The 22,631-nt window shown below is 46.3% G+C and overlaps 1 protein-coding gene across 2 annotated transcripts in view; it reads right to left on the reverse strand.

The window, feature by feature from the left end:
* NCKAP5L (NCK associated protein 5 like) overlaps nt 1-22,631 on the reverse strand; it is a 248,218-nt gene that overhangs the window by 45,243 nt on the left and 180,344 nt on the right. For both annotated transcript variants that reach the window (XM_085600386.1, XM_085600385.1), the window contains exons 7-9: nt 10,832-13,863; nt 1,981-2,140; nt 1,724-1,802 (exon numbers count right to left, since the gene is read on the reverse strand). In XM_085600386.1, coding sequence (XP_085456512.1) covers nt 1,724-1,802; nt 1,981-2,140; nt 10,832-13,863 — 3,271 coding nt within the window. The remainder of the gene's footprint in view (nt 1-1,723; nt 1,803-1,980; nt 2,141-10,831; nt 13,864-22,631) is intronic.

Consider the following 22,631-nt stretch of genomic DNA (forward strand, 5'->3'; position numbering starts at 1 on the left):
CAGCCTTACATGTTGCTGGTTCTTTAAATTCCTAATTTTCTTGATCCCAAACACTAGTGAGAATAGGTAAAATGAGGTTCCTTGTTTGTGTGGGCAAGAGTGTTTCTAGTAGAAGACATGATTATTGTCTTTCCTCTTCTAATTGCACCCCATAACTATATGCTGCCTTGTTTATAACCTAGTTATAAATCCCAATATCATCAGGTGGTGATCGCCTTGAAGGATAAGTGTCTACACCTTCTTCTGGTGAGTCTGTTTCCAGATCTTGCCATTGTGTGTCCTGGTATTCTGAAGCCTCAGAACCCTGGTAGATTTGTTGTTCTTCCTCCTCCAATAAAAGATTTCTTGTTCTTGCACCTCTTGAGATTCAGGTGTTAAAGGTGGATCTATTTCCTCGAGGCATTCGTCCCCTTGATCAATTAATGTTGAAGCCTTATTTGGGATGCAAAACTGTTTGAGATTTTCATCGAAGTCTTTCTTTTTTTGTAAAAGAATAACCATTTCAGCTTCGAGCTGTCTCTTCTTTTTCTCCATCTCGACTGTCTGTTGTTGGACGTTGAGATTATCATGCTTGCTCTTCTATGCTGAATAATCCTTCAATGACGAGTTCGGCGAACCGTGTAGTTCTGTTTTCGACCGCTTCTGTTTTGACGTCCATGCGTTTTTTCCTCAATTGTCCTTTGACGTCTTGAATTTATGGAGGGTCTTTACCACTGCGGTGTTCTTTTCGAAGGATCCGAGGGTACTTTTCTGTCTGGTCATCCTAGCAGTCTTCTGGTGCTTCGATGCTGATGCTTCCTTCGAGGATTTAGAGTCAGACTTTCGTGACTTGGGTAAAATCTTCAAGGACAATGTGTCTCTTACCTCTGTGTGACAAGTCTTCCTGCCCCCTTGGTCAGTGTCCACAATCTGGATGTCAGCCTCCGTACCCCCTTCTGGACCATCGGCGATATTCTCCTCTTCATCGCTGGAAAGGCCCAAGTCTCGTAGAGATGGACTGGGATGTTGGCCCTGCATGGTACATTAGGCTGTTCTCTGTCGCTGTCTTACCCTCAGAGTCTTTGGGGTAAACGCTGAACAAGGTATTGTAGTCTTCACTATGGTGATCTATCGGCAGGCAGAGGTTGCAGCCCTGGTGTTGGTCGTTTTTTGCAAACGTATGGTGGAAGTTTTTGCAAAACGAGAATGGTGTCTTATCCATCACCATGTTCAGGGAGCCCCCTGGACGTGCATTCTCTGGAACCGTTGCGGAGGATACCTTGTCCTGCTCTCAGAACTTCTCAGGTGCCTTCTTCTGATGTCATCTTCGATCGTTTAGATTTTTGGTGAATTGTTCTTGCTTTTAGGCAACTTTTTCCTTCAAATTGTTGGCAAGCCGACTGCATGCATCCAGACCAAACAGCGGAAAAAAAGAATCTGAAGACAGCAACCAAAGGTGGGAGATTCCGGAGGACACACAAAGACGTCACGAGGGGGCAACCAAATGGAGGCACCAACAACAAAAAAAAAAGAGTAGAAGGAAAAATGTTTTTGGGGAAAATTCCAGACCCAAACACTTGATGGCAGAAAAATGCACAGCATGTGAATCCAAAAATTATTCACGTTGCAAAACAATGATCTTCACTTGTTCCAGTGAGATTCTTTTCCCTTCCCAGTTCCCACTCCCCATGTATTCATGCCAATGAGAAGTCTCCTCATCTTAGTAAAAGGCCCTCTCTCATACCTGTAAAATGCTGGGAAGTCACAGACTCCGTCAGGCTGTCATCAGAAGGCACTTCCTCTCGGTTATTCCCATCTTCAATCTGTTGGTAAAAAAGGTGCAATTCTGAGACTCGTTTAAGGACAACAACCCTTCATGCTGCAAAACACACTTAAGGGCCAATTACGATAAACTGAAAGCATTAATGAACAGGTGACTGAGGGATCATAGGCTGGGTGATTGGACGTGCAGGAACTGGTATCCGCTGCTTGGATACTCACCTGCTCTGGTGCATCCTCACAGTGCTGTAGGTGGCTGACAATACCATTCCTCTGCAGCCTGGAGGTTGGAGGTTCTTTGCTCTCTCTGGTCACCTTTTGAAAATCTGGCAACTGATTCTTCAAATCAAGAGGAATGTCATAAACATCTTTTCCATCCACCCTGTGTGGAAGAAATTATGTAAAAGGAATGTACAGCTGTACTCAGAAAATGGAATTTGAACAGTGCCAGTCATCCCGGTGCTTGGGTAAAGTAGCCGTCCACACAGTACAGAACTTGACACACAACCCACTTATTACAGCAAGTTTGACCTGGAGTAACACTATTGCATTCTGGTATGCACATGGGGTTATCATGGTCTGTTGTTTTATGGGGTAGAGGATAAGGATGTAGAGCTATTTAGAAAATGAAAGGAACCCAATCTTTGCCATCTCTCAAACTTGTCCCAGCAGAATCCTAAGCTGTCTTATATTAAGGTAAAACACCAGAGCGTCAAAATTAGCAAATACACAATATCTTGTGTCAACAATTGTAAACATTGTTTTGGAACAGATGCAAAAACATTTTCATACGTGTGATCGCTTAAGGTAATCTGTGCTTTATAAAACCCACTCACCAAAGAAGCACAGTAAATGTAGGAAAGAAAGCTATTCATTTTAAGCAGGAGATGTGTGTACTAGGGGAGAGTCAGTGGGATAAAAAGCCAAAATCATTAAAAATCAATATCAAATTTCGGTTGACTGGATACTTGGGGTGGAGAAAATAGGAGGCAATTTGCCAAATAGACACAATAACTGCAATTTCAGCACTGGATATAGCATAAATACTGGAAGATATATATATTAATTATTTATTTCATTCTGATGTGCTTCACTAGAATAGGCCTTTTTTTAAAGATAAAAAATAGAAATATTGAAAAGAATGACCAAAGGTAGGAATTCTGAAAATTAGTGCTGTCAGGGTCTAAAGTTCCTGCCAATTTTTGGGATCTTAGAAATTCAAATATATGCAGGAAAACGAGCAACATTTTTGAAGAGCAAATCAGGTTGTTTAACATGAATATTTATGTAATGGACAATGACATTATAGAGCTCCGGATATTAATTTTAAAAAGGTGCATCCGCATCCAGTTTGCATTCCCATTATTTTGTTCTAAGAGGGAGCTTAATGAAATATCTCATTACTGAGATAAATGAAACACTTGAGACTGAGCCAACCATGTCAAAACAATTACAACATTCGATTTTGAGAGAACCAGACACCAACAATACTTCTGAATATTACTTTGCTTGTTTCTGATTATTGTAAGTCCTGCCAATGGCCACTTGTTATGGTCATGTGACACAATTCAGCACTTCTGGGATAGTATCATCTCAAGAATAAATCTGATAACTGAAAATGTGATACCAAGGTATAAAATAAATACAGGTATAACATCACGATCCTAAATCTGCTTCAATCCCTTTTTAGTCTGTTAATGAGTCAACAAAACTGTATTTATGAGTCTTAATAGACATTGAAAAGCAGATCCTTTAGGTAAGGAACTCTAAGGCTAAAACTGTACTTGAAAACTACGTTCAGGAATGGACTAAATGAGTGATGTAAGCAAGAAAGCTGACAGGAATAAAAACGTATATGTGTGTTATAAAATTTCTAAGAGTTGTTTAGTTGCCAGTGAAAAAAATGCTCATATTAAATTTCTGTCAGTAAAGTTTAGATTATTGCAATAAAACTGCATGTTTATCTGAATAGTGGATGAAAAAGGTTTTTGTTTCTGTATAGCAGTTTGCCAAATTCATTTGCTCAGTAAAGTACTGGCTTAAAATTTGAATTGTATTTTCTTATATTTAATTAAATAAAAAAATAAATAAACAACATTGAATTCTGCTTGCATTGGATTATGCACGCAGACATTACCCATGTTGCTCAATACATCTGCATTTGCAACGCTAATTGCGTTCCTCCTTGGTCTCCAAAAACAAAAATAAATTGCAATATTATATGATATACTTCGACTGGCTAACAGCAATTTTACCATATTTAAAGGGGAAGTTCAATCTCTAAACCTTTCTACTGCACTGCAGGGTACTCACCATCATGACCTGGCACAACCCTCCTACTTCTTACATTCAACATAAATTATTATTCCCACTAAATGTGTTTTTTGTGGGGTCCAGCAGTGCCATCTTTTGTCGGTTGAAGACTCCTGCTGTACCTTTCAATACTGAGGCAAATATTCTGTGACACTTTGTGTAGCCAACATTTGACAAATATTTTTTAACATGAATCCATACGGTGTGCACTTTCAGCTCTTCTCTGCATAGTAGGTTTCCAGGAAGCTGGGCTGCAAACTCTGCATTCCAGATGACATCTGTTTGAATCCCTGTATTTTTTCTATTTGTTTTAGAGGAACATTTGACATTTGGACAAATAGACATTTGGTCTGCATGCATGGATGATAGGAACATCATTTCATATATGAAAACTACACTTACAAAAGTCAACCCATCACTTGTGCCTGTGTAGAAACAGACTACACAACAGACACAAGCGCATACCCTAAGCACTGATTTATAAGTTCATGTTAGTCTCTGCAGGATGCGTCGTCACTGGAAAGGGACTGCTTAGTAATTTGGACTGCACATTTTTAAAGACACTTGGGAAGTCAAGGCCAGGCACGTTAGAGCAGGCAGATTTTACAAAAACATATTTTAGAAACAAACAATCAAGAAACACCAATGAAGGTAAGAAAATGGAAGGTGTGCTTGGGGTCCTTGCCAGGAGTACTCTGTAGATCAGAAGGAATATGCTACTTACCAGTATGCATCTGTTCTTGGCATGTAGAGCTGCAGAGTTGTACACTTAGCATAGGTCGCCATCTGGTGTTGGGCCCGGATGTTTGCAGTTTGTTTTTCTTCTTGGACAGTCTTTGGAAGTCACGAGTTTGGTGACTCCTCCTTCGGTCCGTACTGCGCATGGGCTTCGGCTCCATCCTCAGATTGTTTTTCGCCAACAGGGAAATGATGGAGCGTAGTAATAACAGTGAGAAACCCATGTGTTGTATCTAAATAAGATGTACTGGAACGGATACAGGTAGCCGGGGAGGCGGGTGGGCGTGTACAACTCTGCAGCTCTACATGCCAAGAACAGATGCATACTGGTAAGTAGCATATTCCGTTCGAGGCATATGAGCTGCAGATTGTACACTTAGCATAGATTATATAGCAGTACCCAACCTTAGCGGCGACCACCGGTATCCGTTGCAGCTGTTTGAAAAAGTGTCTTTAGTACAGCCTGGCCCACCCTAGCTTGCTGCTTGGAATGCACATCTACACAGTAGTGTTTTGTGAAGGTGTGCGGTGTAGACCATGTGGCTGCCTTGCAGATGTCATCTAAGGGTATATTCCCTAGAAAAGCCATAGAAGCCCCTAACTTTCTTGTAGAGTGGGCTTTAGGGGGAACAGATAATGTTCTCTTTGCCTTTTGATAGCAAATTTGTATGCATTTTACAATCCACCTAGCTATCCCTGATTTTGAAATGGGGTTGCCTTTATGTGGTGGAGAGAAGGAAACGAACAATTGTTTAGTCTTCCTGAAGGGTTGCGTTCTTGTATGTAGTATAGTAACGCCCTTTTTACATCAAGTGTGTGTAAGGCCCTTTCTGCAACAGATTGGGGTTGCGAGAAGAAGACAGGTAATTCCACTGATTGATTGAGGTGGAAGGGGGAAATGACTTTGGGCAGAAACTTCGGATTTGTGCGAAGTATGACCTTGCTGTGATGCATTTGTATGTAGGGTTCCTGTATGGTGAACGCTTGTATTTCACCAACCCTTCTAAGGGAAGTGATAGCTACGAGGAAAGCTGTTTTCCAGGTGAGAAACTGTAGCTCACATTTGTGCATTGGTTCGAAGGGCGGACCCATTAGTCGTGTAAGAACTAAATTTAGATTCCATACAGGGGAAGGTGGTGCCCTGGGAGGAATTACTCGTTTAAGGCCTTCCATGAAGGCTTTAATAGCGGGCACTCTGAAGAGTGATAAATGCTGCCTGTTTTGTAGATAAGCAGCGATCGCTGCTAGGTGTAGGCGTATGGATGAATATGCCAGGTTACACCTGTGAAGATGGAGCAGATAGCATATGATGTGCTGTATGGATGCATCTAGAGGGTTGATTGTATTGTTGCGGCAGTAAATTACAAATCTTTTCCACTTTGCGGCATAGCATGCTCTAGTGGTAGGACGTCTGGCTTCCATGATGATGATCATACAATCAGGGGGAAGGTTAAGGTATCCGAATTCTAGGATTTCAGGAGCCAGATCGCCAGGTTGAGCTGAGCTGGGTCCGGGTGCCTGATTTCTCCATGGTTCTGGGTTAGGAGGCATGGGGATAGATGCAGTTTTTGATGTGGTACCACTGACAGTTGTAGTAGCGTGGTGTACCACGGCTGCCTGGCCCACGTCGGAGCTACCAGAATGAGTGTGAGGGAGTGCTGTTGTAGCTTCCTGACCACTAATGGAATTAGTGGGAGAGGTGGAAAGGCGTATGCAAATCTGCCTGACCAGTTCATCCATATCGCATTGCCCTTGGACAATGGGTGTGGGTATCTGGCGGCGAAGCTTGGGCATTTTTTGTTTTCGTGGGTGGCGAAGAGGTCTATCTGAGGATGCCCCCACTGTTGGAAGAATGGGTGAAGAACTTGTGGATGCAGTTCCCATTCGTGTATTTGTTGCGTTTGTCTGCTGAGCAGATCTGCCATGGTGTTTTGTACGCCTGGAACGTGCTGTGCCAGGAGAAAGATGTTTTGAGGAATTGCCCATCTCCATATGCTCTGGGCTAAGCGGGAGAGCTGGGGAGAGTGTGTCCCCCCCTGTTTTTGGATATAATACATTGCAGTCATATTGTCTGTGCGAATGAGGACTGCTTTGCCCGAAATCTGTTTTTGGAAAGATTTTAGGGCTAGAAAGATCGCCAAGAGCTCCAGATGGTTGATGTGGAGCGATTTTTGCTGTGGCGTCCATAGACCTTGCATGGTGAGGTGTAGAAGGTGCGCTCCCCAGCCGGAGAGCGATGCGTCCGCTGTTAGAGTCACTTGAGGAACCGGGTCCAGGAACGGCCGCCCTTTGGAAAGGTTTGTGGTGTTCCACCACTGCAGAGAGTGATGTGTGCGGCCGTCCACCAACACCAGATCCGTCAGCTGACCCTGGGCCTGGTTCCACTGTTGTGCTAGGCACTCTTGAAGTGGACGCATGTGGAGTCTTGCATGGGGCACTATGAAAATGCAAGACGCCATCATTCCTATGAGCTTCATAAACACTCTTGCTGGAAGAGAGTGCTGAGGAAGGAATGTTTTGCGTAAGGCTTGAATGCTTGTGATTCTGGCTGAGTTTGGATAGGCAATACCCTTGGAGGTGTCTATAGTGGCCCCGAGGTATTGCTTTGTGTGAGATGGTATGAGGTGGGACTTTTGGTAGTTCACCGTGAAGCCTAGCTGGTGGAGCAGTTGGATGGTGCTGTTTGTATGCTGCACACATTGGTCGTAGGACGCGGCTTTTATCAGCCAGTCGTCTAGGTAAGGGAAGACGTGAATATGTTGACGTCTGAGGTGTGCTGCTACTACTGCTAGGCATTTGGTAAACACCCGTGGTGCGGTGGTGACCCCGAAGGGGAGAACCATGAATTGGTAATGTTGCCCGTCCACCACGAACCTGAGGTATTTCCTGTGAGAGGGGTGTATTGGAATGTGAAAGTATGCGTCTTTCAGATCCAAGGTTGTGAGAAAGTCTCCCTGGCAGAGGAGTGGGAGGACTTGTTGTAGAGTGACCATGTGAAAATGGTCTGAGTGTATGTAGGCATTTAGAGGCCGGAGGTCCAGAATGGGTCTGAGGGTCTCGTCTCTCTTTGGTATTAAGAAATATAGAGAGTAGACCCCTAGATTTCGTTGGTTGACGGGGACCTGCTCTATAGCATGTTTTTGCAGGAGTGAAAGTACCTCTTGTTTGAGCAGTGTGGAATGTTCTTGAGACATTGGACGGTGCCTTGGTGGGATATTGGGTGGGGTAGATGTTAGCTCTAGACAGTACCCTGACCGAATGATTTGGGTCACCCATTTGTCCGATGTTATGGACTCCCATACGTGGATAAAGTTTTGTAGTCTGCCCCCGACCGGAGTGGAATGGTCTGGGGGGAGCGGAGGGGAGTCATTGTGCGGGGGGGGTGGCAGAACGGGTGTTGTTGGTTTTGCCCCTGCCCTTATTGTTGTTACCCCTGTAACCACCTCTCTGATTACCCTTTGAAAAGGTATTTTGAGGAGGGGACTTGTAGGAGGTAGAGGCGTTATCGGTGGAGGAGCCTCTACCTGTGCCACGAAAGGACGAGCGTCGAAAGGAACGTTTGGAGGCTTGTGTTTGGAGTGCCCCCATAGACTTTGCTGTGTCTGTGTCTTTCTTCATCTTTTCGAGCGCTTCGTCTACCTTTGGCCCAAAGAGTGTTTCCTGGTCAAAGGGGTGATTGAGTATGGATGCCTGGACTTCAGGTTTGAACCCTGAGATCCTGAGCCAGGCGTGGCGGCGAAGCAGGACACTGGTATTTATGGCCCTAGAAGCAGTGTCGGCTGCATCGAGGGCACACTTAATGGAGGTGTTTGTGATTAGTTTACCCTCCTGTATAAGGTCATGAGCCTTGTGCTTGTATTTTTCTGGAAGGTGCTGCATAAGAGCCTCTAGTTCGTCATAGTGTGCTCTATCATATCGCGCAAGCAGTGCTTGTGTGTTTACAATGCGCCACATGTTTGCAGCTTGGGAGGCGGTGCGTTTACCAGACGCGTCCAGAAGTTTAGATTCTTTGTCTGGCGGTGGGGCATCTCCTGAGGATTGGGAGTTAGCCCGCTTTCTAGCTGTGGAGACAACTAGGGAATCTAGGGGAGCAGGGCCCTTGATGTAAGCAGGGTCTGTGGGTGCCGCCTTGTACTTCTTCTCTATTCTAGGGTTTAGTACTCTGGCTCTGACAGGGTCTTTGAACACCTCTGTAGTGTGCTTGGTGACACCCTTAAGCATGGGTAAAATGGAAGTAGATTTGTCTTGTATATCAAATGTATCCAGTAGGAAGTCTTCTTCTACTGGTTCACTGTGCATGTCCACCCCATGGTAGTGTGCTGCTCTCTGCACTAAATGATGAAACCCTAAGGAGTCCTCTGGAGGAGACGGCCTTGATGGGTATAGGTCGTCCTGAGGTACATTGGGTATATCAGGGTTATTGTAATCCTCCCATGGATCTGGGGTCCCTGGTGGAGTGGGATCCATTGGGGCGTCCGCCGGGTAATTGTCCGGATCCCCATCATCCGGATCTGGGGATGGGGCCGGATCGTAGTGAGGTAAAGGTGGCGGAGACCTGTGAGGTGGAGGCGGTGGAGGAGGTGGAGTGGGTAGGGGAGGCGGTGGTGGGGAGGGCACTCTGAGGGGAGAAGTAGCAGAGTCCTTCCTTTTGGGTGGAGGAGGAGGAGCCGGAGCATCAAGGCGTCTTTTCTTGGTAGTTAAAGTCAAAAGCCCAGTCTTTGGATCTTTGGACAAAGTCTTTTGTAAAGGGTCTGGTGTAAACAGAGCCAACGGTGTCGAGTCGTCTGTCGGCACCGGTGATTTCGGAACCGGGGGTTTCGATGGTCTGTGTGCGCCATGCTTTTTTGAGGTCTCCGGGTGTTTCGGCGTCGAAGGATGTTTCGGCGCCGGAGCGTCGGTGCCGACAGATTTGTGTTTGTGTTTGGTCGGCACCGACTGTCCAGGCTTCGGCACCGGTGGTTTCGGAGTCGAGCTGGATTTAGCAGTCTTCGGTGCCGGATGCTGTTTTTCGGCACCGGGTGTCGGCTGGCTCGATCCCGAGCTGCCATGAGACTTTGGGTGCTTCGACACCGGGCCCGAAGGTGGGGTGATCGAAGTTTTGGTTTTGGTTTTGCCCAGGCCGGCAGGCGAGGGAGTAACCTGAGTCTCTTTGGTTTTCGGCGCGGGGGTGGGAGGGGGCATAGTACTCACGGCCCGCTGCGCTGGTGTAACGTCCTCCACGTCGGAGTCGTCGGCCTCGGAAGCGCTGACGACGTCTTCCTCCTGCTCGGTGTGTGTTTGCCCCGAAGCTTCGGCGTCGTCTCCAAAGATGTCCGGTGGAGCTGCCGAGGATGAGTGCGCCATGGTGCGTCGAGCTCTTCGATCTCGGATGGTCTTCTTCGATCGAAAAGACTTGCAGGCGGGGCAGTCTCTAGCCTCGTGTTCCGGAGAGAGGCAAAGGTTACACACCTGATGGAGGTCGGTGTGGGGAAATTTAGACCCACATTTTGGGCACTTTTTGAACGGAGTCCTTTCCATCGGCCGGGACCGGAGTCGCGGAGGGCCCGAAGGCCGGTGTCGATGTACGGGATGGAGAAAAGTGCCGCTTCGAGAGATGAAGATGATGAAGGAACTCGAAGAATCGAGGATTTTCCGTCGAGGCTGGAACCGTAGAAGTTCGAAGCCGGAGCACGAAGTATCACATCCGAGCCCGATGGCGGAAAAAAACAATCTGAGGATGGAGCCGAAGCCCATGCGCAGTACGGACCGAAGGAGGAGTCACCAAACTCGTGACTTCCAAAGACTGTCCAAGAAGAAAAACAAACTGCAAACATCCGGGCCCAACACCAGATGGCGACCTATGCTAAGTGTACAATCTGCAGCTCATATGCCTCGAACAAATATTTTTACATAGAACTATACTCAAGATACATACAAAACAATGGTTCAATTATTGCTATAGGGCAACATGCTGATGCAACTTTTCTGAAATCTATTATATAATCGCTCATGTGAGCTTTCAGGAACATTACAGCAGACTCACCTGTTCAGGAGCTGGCGCATGAAGTTGTCAGGCGTCACCTCCTTGGAATAGATCACCTTCAGCTCACTCTGGGTTTGCTCCATTACAATACCACCAGAATGAGCTCTGCTCCTCTCTGCAGAAACACCCCTCATGTATGCTTTCTCTGCCTCCAGGGCCTTGCGAAGGTCCTCTGCCTTCTCCATCAGCATGGAGATGTTCAGGCTCTCCACCTCTAACTTCTTGTTGGCAGTTTTTCCATCCCTTCTTGGTGGAGAGGCAACACCCCGCTTTTCGTCCTTTACCTTGAAGGCTTCAGGTCTCCGACTCAACGCAGGCAATTTGCTTTTTTTCAGGCCAAACCAACTGGCAATGCCGCTTGAATTCTTCTGTTTCACCTCTACCACCGGTACCCGGTCCTGCTCTTTCAGGCGAAGCATGTTCTCTTCTATGCCCTTCATCACCTTTTCCTCGATGGCAGAGTGCAGCGTGGAGCTCAATGGAAGCTTTTCTGTGGTCCTGGTTCCAGGCGGAGTCCTAGGCATGTAGTCTGCACATGTTACACTCCTCCGACCCATGCTTAGTTGCTGAGCTCTTTGTTTCTCCTCCTGGCCTGGAAGGAGCAGAGGCACTGCAGGAGGGGAGAAAGACTTGGCCTCCTCACTAAAGGGCCCTCTGGGTGCCGAGGTTTTCAGAGGGGATTTTGCTGGCATCTTGGTGGGGCTCCCATGAGGGCTCTTCGCATTTCTGCTACTATTCCCAGTTGCTGGGGGCTTACCGTGGGCTCGAGAAGCCTGTGGAGACCCAGGTGGAGCCCGGTGTCTAGAGGGTTGGTCACTTTTGGGAGAGCAGTTGGCCGCCTCAGCTTTGGAACCCACTGAGTTGGAGTGGTAGCACTTAACTCTTGGTTCCCCGTTTACGCACACATCTGCCTGCCTCAAGCTCTTGGAGCCAGAACCACGCTTCAGGTACACACGTGGCTCAGACACGAAGTCGGGAGGGCTCTCACTCATCTCACATGGCCTTGCTAACAACGCTCGGTTTCTCTGGTTGTTTGTTGTCACCTGGCTCTCCCTCTCTGCGCCTGGCTCCTCCTTCACCTCAGATTGCGTGAACACTGCTGGCTGCAGGCTCTCTGCACTCTTCAGCTTGCCCAGAGCCGTCAGGCGTACCTGGAAAGGAAGGTGGCCCACAGGAGTCTCCAAAGGTTTCTTTCCACTTTCAGACTTCAAAGCAGGAGAGGAGCACTTGCTGCCAGGGGATCCTGATGGCAAAGACGAGAAGCCTCTTTCTGAGGGCTCCAGTTCAGGCTTGGACTCTGCACTGCTAGGGAAAAGGTCTGTTACGTTGCTGTGGGCAGGCTCTAAACCTTGTGTTCCTTTCTCTGTGGAACCTTGAGGGCTTCCTGAGAGGGCAATGGAATTAAGATTGTGAGATTCCAACACCTCAGATTCTCTAACTGGCCGGATGAGATGATGTGTGAGGTGAGAAGCGCAGGTCTGTAAGATGCTAGTAGAATCACGATTTGTGATCTCCAAAACGTTTTCATAGTTAGGTGCTTTTTGAGCTTGTTGGGCAAACAGCTCAGATGGGATGACAGGAGGACTACGGACAGACACAGGGGAGCAATGTACTGAGGTGGCACTACTGGTCGAAGAACTGCCAGAGATGGCGGCAGGATCCCCATCAAGAGGTAGCTGGCCCCTCCCACCACATCGGGAAATCTCTTCTCCCCGACAGGACCTCCTGGATGGCACTGGTGAGTGGTAGACCTCATAGTTGTTCCTACAGGGAATTTTGGAGCTCCGAGTGAGTTGGGGGCTGAGTCGCAGATGGTTAGGACTCTGTGTCCTATCAGATGCACTTGGCATCTTCAGGAACTTGAGAATCTTTGTCGGGGACGGCATGGGGATATGCCTTGGTTCCCCATGGTAAGGAGAAGTATCAATGTCAGAGGTCCCCTTGTTGTTGCTTCCCAACTCAGTGGGAGGGTAGAGATTTTTACACGCCGGGTCGCCCAGTTCCTGTGAAGTGTCAAGACACCCACTGGGAATGTAAGTGCTAATGAAGGTGTGTTTCTGACTTTGTGCCTCCAAGAGAGCATTCGCCTGTTGCTTTAATGCAAGGTTGAAACTGGTCGAAGGAATCTCTGCTACATTATCTGCCTCCTGCATCGCTGAAGTAGTGCTGCTCAGCTCTGCCTCCTTCTGTGCAGGATCTGGTCTGCCATGGCAGGTTCCCTCAGGTTCTTGGGCCTGCTTGGATTTTCCTGCTTTGGAGATTTCTCGAAGAACCTCCCTTTCTAGGGCTCTGCTCAGTGAGCCTGCAAGGGGGAACCCTCCCTTTGAAGCCCATGTATCACAGTCACTCTCTCCAGTGATGACCATGTCTTGGTCTCCAGTCACAGTGCCACGAATGCCATTTTCAATCATGACTGATACGTAGGAGTCAGCACCCTGCAGAAAGTCACTCTCTTGTTTAGTGATGATGCCCAGCAGAGACAACGGTGAGTCCTTTTCTGGTGCAGTCACGTCCCCCTGCTCTCCACTGTCATCGGATGAGGAAGAGGAGCTGGGGCCTGATGAATCATGACAACAGTGAGAAGGCAGAATCACCATTTCAGCTTGCTCAATGTCCCCACAATCAGCCCTCTCTGGCTCCATAATGTTGCTGGCTTCCGCTGTAAGGTTTTCCTGACTGGGTCCCCGCCCTGCTGTCTTCCACCGCAGCAGATCTTCCAGGCCATTCTGAGCTACGAGAAGGCGGGACGCCCAGGCTTCAGGGCCACAGGTGATGGACGGTACCACTCCATCCGCAGTGGTTGAACCCGGGGAGGCGGTGGAAAGCTCCCAGCGTCGCTCTGCTTTCCACTGCAGGGAGAAGTCAGTATGCCCAGCCAGGGGCAGGTGTGATGTAGGACATGTTAAAAGGGGATCAGCTTCCTCCAGCTTGCGCAGCACCTCGAGGATCTGAGCCTTCTTCTTCAGGAATGGCGATAGTGCATCTAATGAGGAAGAGGCATGGCTGCCACCGCGGGCCCTCTCACGGCTCCCCTGGAGGAAAAGACAGAATGCAGAGGTAAGAGTGACACTCAGCAGAAGGCCAATCATGTGAAAATAATACACAGGGGGATAAGCCAGTAAAGAAAGATTTTGGATACGTTCCAGGAGCAACCTCTACCAATGCCAACAGGGTTGGGGGCTACGAGAAGGTCACACAGTGCATGAACCCTATCAATACTGAAGCATAAAGTGAGGATTGAAAACAAGATAAGAGTGATTGATGGGGTGAAACAATAATCAGACCATGGGAAGAGTGAGGTCAAGGGTGCAGATGGTAGAGGCGATGATCAGAGCAAGGGGTATGTGGCAAGGAGCCAAATTAGAGCAAGGTGAAGGTTAGAGAGCATAACATGAGAGCAGAGGATAAGTTGGAGAGACATAATCATCAGCCCAAATAATGCAAAGAAAGTGTTTCATAGTGAAATCATAGTAACCTGGCAAAAGCAGAGGGTTGAGAGCCAAGACAAAGATTACAACAAGGAGTAGCATAAAAACAAAATCAAGCTAAGGGGTAAACGGGAAAGAAAACTATCCAAATAGGGTTAAGGTAGAAAGGCAACACGAGGAAAGTAGGATAAGCAAAACTGGAACAGGTGGTAAGTAGAGAAGCCAAAGAAAAAAAGAAAAAAATGAAGCAAGGCCAAAACCAGAATAGGTGGAGTGTAGAGGATACCAAAGTCAGAGCAGAGAATAGGGCTGTGATCAAATCCAGAGCAGAGATTGCCAGAGATACAAAGTACAAAGTAGGAGGTGAATGGAAGAGATCATGGTTATACACTAGTAGTTTATTTATTTAGTGCTTAAGCCACTTTAGGCACTTATTACTTGTTTTATATTTTAGGACATTCATTATTAGCAATGCAATAATGTGCATTCAGAGAGCAGCAATGTGTCTGCCTTACTAAACTACACAGTCTCATGTAGCCTCAGTGTTAGATTTGTGTTGCAACTTATTTCAAGTTGAAATGTCTCAAGGTGTAGCCATCAGGAGACTTTGAGGCCAGAGGAGAATAGAAGAAAGATTTAGGCAGCAGACTAATTAGGATTGAAGGATATTTTAGATTAAATTGTGGGGGAAAAGTCTATAAATAGCACAATGTTTGGCAAAGATCTGGGAGATTCCAATCAAAGAGAAATTCAGCAAGGAAGACTCCCATAGCTCATGCAACTCTGCAGACTGCTCCCCAACTCCATCTCTATAAAGATACACTGTGTGCCGTACAGAGAATACCAGGGCAAGTGAGAGAGAAGATATGTCACAAATACCCTCTTATTCCTGGGGCTGGGTTTCCACCATCAGTGACAATGTGGTGAATGGGGGTGGGTTGCAATGAAACCGCTCCCCAAGTTTCTGAAATCGCATGCTCAACTGCCAGGGTTGTGCGCAGGCAAAGAGTCTGTGGCTTCTGGTCTTGCACTTCATTGATTTGTCCAATTAGAACCACAGGGTACACAGTGAAATCGTGGCAGTTCTAGAGAAAGATTCTATATAAATTCACCCAGCCACACTGAAGTGGCTCAATGCCTCCTAACGTTAGAGCGAGTCTCTCCTGTGAGCTAGGCCAAGATAAGATGCACACGATACATGAAGGACAATGGGCAAAGCAGTCCATATTTTAAGAAGACCATGATCGCAATAGGGTATTGGTAGCCATGATTACACAGGATGTGGTTAAGACTATGAGCAGGTGACTTGTGACAGAGACCATACCCATAGCAGGGATGAGGAGAAAATTCTTAAATGATCAGAGGACAGTTGGACTGCAGTTGAAGCTCAAAACAGGGGGCAGGTGAAAGAACAAAGCTAGAATAGCATCTAGGGGTGAAATCAAACACAAAGCAGTGAATTGCAGAGGGTCGGAGGTAAGGGAGTATAAATCTAAGATCCAATTGATATTCCATCATGCGTCGTAGTTGATGGTAGGAGACGAAGTTGGGTTGAGAACATAACCTAGCATTTAGCATGACATTTAATTTTCTCACCCACTGTGCCAGAAATATTTTCTTCAACACACCAACAAGCCCCATTCTAGATATAAACCCACTATACGCCTGAGATTTAATTTACCTAACCTGCTATTTAGTAAGGGGATTAGAGCTCTGAACGAATCACCGCTCAGCCCACCTCTTCACAGAGTCTTGCATTTCTATACAACTGCATGTATTTGCGCTGTTTTCGCATATCAATTTAGGATATCATTTCCACTGTGGTGGTGCCATATCCGATAGCAAAAGCAGAGCAGCAGAGGCCAATCTCACAGGCCTTTCTGAAGAACTTTGTTTTTCTAGACAAAGCACTATGCCCCAATCCTTCCAAAGTATCTGAGGCGATAGCAGTTTGTACACAACAGAACCACAAGAGGATGTATATTCTCTTAAATTAGAAGCTAAATTCAGACTACAAGAGACACCCTGGGTGTGCAGTCATGCAATACATTGTTTGCAATTAGGGGTAGAGGCTGAACTATTTTTCTTTGCTCCCTTATATTCGCTCATTTAATTGGTATTTTCCAAAGCCTGCAGAATGAGAAAGGGCCATCTTCACCCAACTTCGCAGTTAAGGAGGCGCCTAAACTCTAATACTTTAATAAATCTGTGACTAGCATGTTTCAGAAGACCCCAACTTGTCTCCACTACTGAGTATTAATCTACTGCTGGAGTGTTTCAAAGGACGGCATGCTTTTTCCACTGCTCAGTATTAATCTACTGCTGATGTGTTTCAAAGTATGCACTCTTTCTCCACTGCTAAATATTAATCTACTGCTGGTGTGTGTAGGAAACTGGGTTTTTGTTGCAGTAGCCCCCTCACTTTTTGCCTGGTAGTTGATACACCTTTGACTGAAGAGCAATGGGTTCCTGCTAACCAGGTGCCAATGCCAGGGTTCTTTACCCAAACCAAGACAACTGGTAACTTGATCCCCAAGCGACCAGACCTTTAGCACCTCTAATCCCTAGTAAGTGGTACCTCTGGTATTTAGGGCATAGGTACAGAGGAGGGTCCCTAGGAGCTGCAGTATAACGTGTGCCATCCTAAGGGGCCCAGCAACAAACTCATACAGACTGCCACTGTAGGCTGCGTGACAGGGTGCTCCAAAACGTGAACACACGACATGGCACACACTTGTGTGCATGGTCCCCTAACATTGCATGTAATATTTATAAGTGACCCCTACAGCAGGACTTGCACCCCTAAGGCAGGGTGCATTATATTACATGTGAGGACAGATTTGCCCCTGCGCTGGCCGTTCAATTACTGAAAGTACAAGTGAACAGGGAAGCAATTTAAAGGTATGCACTGGGCACTCACTGGTCAAAACGAATTTCCCAGCTACATAAAGGCTTCACGGACACCTGTGGGTTTTGGTATCAAACATCTCGTATTAATAAACCCACACTGATTCCAGTGTTGGATTTATTAATACATGCACCCAGAGGGCACCTTAGAGGTACCCCTCTGAAACCTACCAACCCTCTAATGTTCTGGCTAACCGGTCCTATCCAGACTACCACCACAGACGAGTTTCTGACCGTTAGGGGAGAGAGCCTTCACTCTCAGGAGGTCAGGAACAATGCCAGCTCAGTATCAGGTTTACGTAATAAGCCAACATTTTGTCCTCTTACTCACAGCATTCCAAAGGTTATCATCACCTTTGAACATGCAGTATTATCATCATTGAATGTTTTAGAGAAGAAAAAAGTCCATGTTAAAAATAATGTTTAACTGGAACACAAGAAGGCAATTGCTTCCTTGAACGACCAAAAAGAGGCTATTATCAGGCCGGCAGACAAAGTGGGTGCTGTAGTCATCTGGGCAAAGGAGGCCTATCTACAGGTAGGAAGAAGTCATGTACAAAATCCAACATGGTACCAAGGCATCATGCAGGACCCAACTAAGGAGATTGGGCATGAAATATCAAGAATAGTGACAGAAGGCACGGAAAAATTGATTTTGGGACCCAAGGAAGCGGAGTATCTTATTAAAAAATGTTCACGAACACCTGTATTATACTTTCTGCCGAAGGTACATAAAGATGCAAAAAAAATAAAAAGCTGGCAGACCCATCGTGTCAGGGTGTGATTCTATTTTAGAGCCTCTGTCCAAATATGTGGCTGTGTTCCTGAAGCCATTCATCCTGGAGGTCCCCTCGTATCTATGTGACACCATGGACTTTATCAATAAAGTTAAAGGATTTACTTTTGATTCAAACGCACATATTTTGGTTACGAAGGACGGGTCATCGCTTTATACTCAAATTCCCCAACAGGATGCTCTTGATGCCATGGAATTTTATTTTGAACAACGTCCAAGGCCCCATCAAGTACCCACAAAATTCATCTTGAGGTTGGCCTCTGTATCTTTGCGGAAGAACTTTTTCAAATTCCATGAAGATTTTTTTTCTACAAGTTAAAGGGTCAGCCATGGGCAGTCCCTCTGCGCGAGAAATGGCTATACTGTATATGGATCGCTACGAGCATCTATTCATTTACAACAATAACCCATACTGCGACCAAATCGTGCAATGGTACAGATACATCGATGATGTCTGGTGCATATGAAAAGGATCAGAATCATCGCTGAAGGATTTCCATGTGTGGCTGAACAATCGTAGCCCTGGTATCAAATTCAGTTTGTGATACAGTACGAAGAGCTTGCCATTTCTAGTTGTCGAGGTAAAAACGTCATCTGATGGATTGATTATGACGTTGCATACAAAACCAACTGACAAAAATTATGCGTTGCATTTCAGAAGCGATCACCCCAGGAATCTGAAAAATAATTTCCTGTTTGGTCAGTACTTATGCATACGGCGTAATTGCACCAGACATGAGGATTTGGAGTTAGATATTGAGGCATTGAGTAAAAAACTCAAAGAAAGGGGCTACCCTAAGAAACTTTTGAAACAATCAATGAAGCGGGCCTGGTGTAAGCCTAGAGAACATCTTTTGACGAAAAAGAGCAAACCAACGACTGGTCGCATTGTATGCATCACCACCTTCAGTCCTCACACCCGACCCCTAAATCAGATTGTTCGAAACAATAGGCATCTGATTGAAGGTTCAATACCAAATGTGGGCCCTCCTTTATTTGCGCTAAAGAAAAATCGCAGTATTGGGCAGCAAGTCATGCGCACCTCCCTGCCACTCCAAGAAAGATCTGATAATTTGAGGACAATGTTAAACCTCAAACCGATTCAGGGGCATCACAAATGTGGGAACTGTTCTGTGTGTAGCACTACTATAGAAGGAAACATCTTTACTGATGGTCAGTGACACTAGCACCATAATGATTTTACCAATTGCAAGATAAGAATGTAGTATATGCAATTCTCTGTCCGTGAGCAAAAATATACATAGGAAAAACCCATCAAGAGGTGCGACAAAGGATTATACAACACCGCTCCAGATTAAAGAACAAGGTCTTAACAGCACCTATGGTGAATCACTTAATTACACGTAAAAACTCTGAAAATGAATTTAAATGGACGGTTTTGTGTTTTATTAAATCAAACTTGATGGGCAACCCGGACACCCTACTGACGCAAAAAGAGGCATTCTTGATAATGAAATTTGACACAGCCATACAAGGGCTTAACCAGTTGTCAGAAATTGCGAGGCTATAAGACATCTGTCAGAGACTAGACAGTATGTACCACGATTCCCAGGATGCACCAAACTGAATCACCCATTCAGATCCATCTCAAGCTTTGAATCTTACCGAATTGAATTAAAAAAAGCAAGGCCATCAGTCAACCGCGGAGGCGAAGCAGAACGAGTGAGGACCTGCAAGCTGTATCACACATGAGAAATTCCATAAAGGCAAGTGGAGTGGGAACTACGCGGTGACTTCTAACAGTGCGTGAAGCCATTGGCCACTGGGAGCAAACTTGTAGCCAGCAGGGAAGGAGCAATAAGACTGTTAATGTGAGTGACTGCACTGCATTAGTAGAGAGCCAAATACAATACACATAGCAGGCAGCGATTATCGGCGTGCCACCTGTTTCTGTTTTTTAAAAAGCGTCCTTCATAAACACTCACAGCATTTTAGAACATACACATATTTTCTGTTCCTTTAGGGAAACCTAAAACGGTCAGAAATACAAGATTGACTCGTCCGTTTTGGGACCTCGCTAACCTGCCATTAATCAAGGTATGGGTTCCCCCTCTCGAGTCTTTCTGAAACTCTTAATGACTCTTGCAATTCGGTATTCAAACAGAGAGTTTAACATGTGTTTTTTTGCTTACAGCGGCAGTTACGATATTGGAAGGAGAAAATCAGTGTTACAGACCAATTTCCTGATATCACCATAAAGAAGTAGGTCCCTAATTTTTATACAATTAGTGGTACTAAGGGCTATATGTGGAGTATAGGGGCAAGTTACTAAAACACACGTTTGTGATTTCATTTTTTAGTTTATCAAGACCAAGTCCAAGTCCTAAGGAGAACCCCCAGCAGGATGGGGTTCGAAACACGTTGACTCTGCTTATGGGATAAGACAACTGGGTGTGCCACGAGGTAATAATTCACATCGCTTTTCCTTCCCCATAAGGACAACACTCTTCAAAATTACTATTCCATAAGCTATAGACACAGGCAGGATAATAGGCGGAAGCCTTTGTGAAAAATTGTGTTTGTCTGCCAGGTGTAGGTGTAAAATAAGGACTGGTTACTTGTACTTGTATCAACGTATATATGTATTATTTTGTGTATTGTATGGTGTACTGTGTATGGCATTCTATTGTGTTGCATTTTTGAGTTGTTTATGTATGTTTTGGAAATATGAAAATATCTGTTCAAAAGAAGTGTTGCCCAACAAGATGACATGTTAACAATGGTTTGATCTTGTTCTGCTATAAAAAAAAAAAAGGAGCTAAAAAGGAGTGAAATAAAACACTCGGGCTTTGGAACAGAGTACTGAAGTCACATGTGATTAGTGTATAAAAATGATCCTATCTGGACACTTTGATTGTTGTACAGCTCTGGAGAGAGGCATTATCGCCTCCTCCTCCAGGAAGACTGGTAAATCAACATATCAAGGCAGGAGGCTTTAAAGGGCTCTGCTGCCTTTGATGTGCGACCCAAGCCTTCCCCACACAAGGAATTGCCAACCCATACCCTGGGCACATCTGGCACCAGGGCAGGTGGGACAATTAGCTAATCAGGAGCTATATTGCACTGCCACGCTGGACACACCCCTAGGGTGACCAAGCCTGAAGTGAACACAAATGTAGAGATTCCACCATCTTGCCTGTGGTGGAATTAGGAATTATGGGAAAAGGTGATGCCCACTCCCCGAAGGAAGTGACCATCTAGGGGGTGTAGTGACCCAAGGGGATAATAGCCCATTGGCTATTCCCCTCACTCCCCTTTACACCCCTAAATTGAGTATTTGTGGGACACCCTGATATCAGGACTTAAAGTTTCGATGGCCAAAAAGAAGTTTGCAAAGAAGAAGATTGCCGACCCGAGGAGCACAACTGACTTAGCTTCAACCCTGCCAGCCTGCTGCACCTGACCCTCGCAGAGCAACCGACTCGTCCTGCCGCTGTGCAGACTCCAAGAAACTCGGAGGGCTGCCAGTGCTTCGCCAATTGCCCCAAAAACTCCCTTGGAGTAGATGAGTTACTCCCCTGCAGCCACAGGCACCAAAGAAGTAACACCCGGTACACCAACCTGCGGCCTATGGGGACCACCGACGCAGCAGCAGCACAGGAAGAGGTAGAAGTGCTCCTACAGGTCGGATCCGTCCTCCTTCCAAGTGTGAAGACGTCAGGACAAACAGGAGCCACACAGTACCAATACCTGGTGTACTGGACCCCTTGCAGCAGTCAAGGCTTGTGTCCAGTCTGGACATCAACCCCGAGAACGACCGACCTGCAAGTCTAGGGACTTCAGGGACAGTGGGACCCACATAGAGAGTGGCTCACCTGTCCTGTTTGCCCCTCGCAGCAGAAACAAACACAAAAAGAGCGAGTCTGCGACCGCCGCCACCCACGTCTCAAAATGCCTATGTACCAGAGTCCAAGGGAGGTGATGGTGCCGGTGCCAACGGGGTCCACAGACCCACAAAAGCCGAGCTTATACTTGAGTCTGGCCAGACTGGATTTCCAGTCGCCGCCTACAGCCTCTTTCTGCAAGCCCCTTCTAACCTTGAGAGACTCAAGCACTGAACCTGCCACCAAAAGACACCACTACACCGGAGCCCCACAGCCCGAGGAAAAGTGGACGGAAGGTGCACCTGGACACCCCAGAGCCTCCCAAGGTGACCTGTTGGTGTTGCCTTGGACCTTGCCTCAAGCACCGAACCTGCCACCACCAAAACACACCACTGCACCCGAGCCCCACAGCCCGAGGAGAAGTGGACGGAGGTGCACCTGGACACCCCAGAGCCTACCAAAGTGACCTGTTGGTGTGGCCTTGGACCTTGCCTCATACTCACCTGGAGTCCCGGAGAGCAGTCCTGTAAGTCGCTGTTAAATGCCCGAATGCAGTACATGTTTTTCCCCCATAGGGTAACATTATCGCTTCCAAAAATTGCACTGTCAGCTTTTGAAAACTGTAAAAATTCATAACTTGAAAAGTACTTACCTGATTCCGATGGTCTTGCTAACTAAATTCATATAAAAGTATGTGCTATTTTTATAAATTTGTGTCAGATTTCTTAATTGAGTATGTGTCTCATTTACTGCCTTTGTATGTACAATAAATTGCCCTCTGGCATGCCTAACTGCTCGCCCACACTACCATAAAAGAAAGCAGT

The sequence above is a fragment of the Triturus cristatus genome, chromosome 4_2 (genome assembly GCF_964204655.1).
Source record: "Triturus cristatus chromosome 4_2, aTriCri1.1, whole genome shotgun sequence".
Taxonomy (NCBI): domain Eukaryota; kingdom Metazoa; phylum Chordata; class Amphibia; order Caudata; family Salamandridae; genus Triturus; species Triturus cristatus.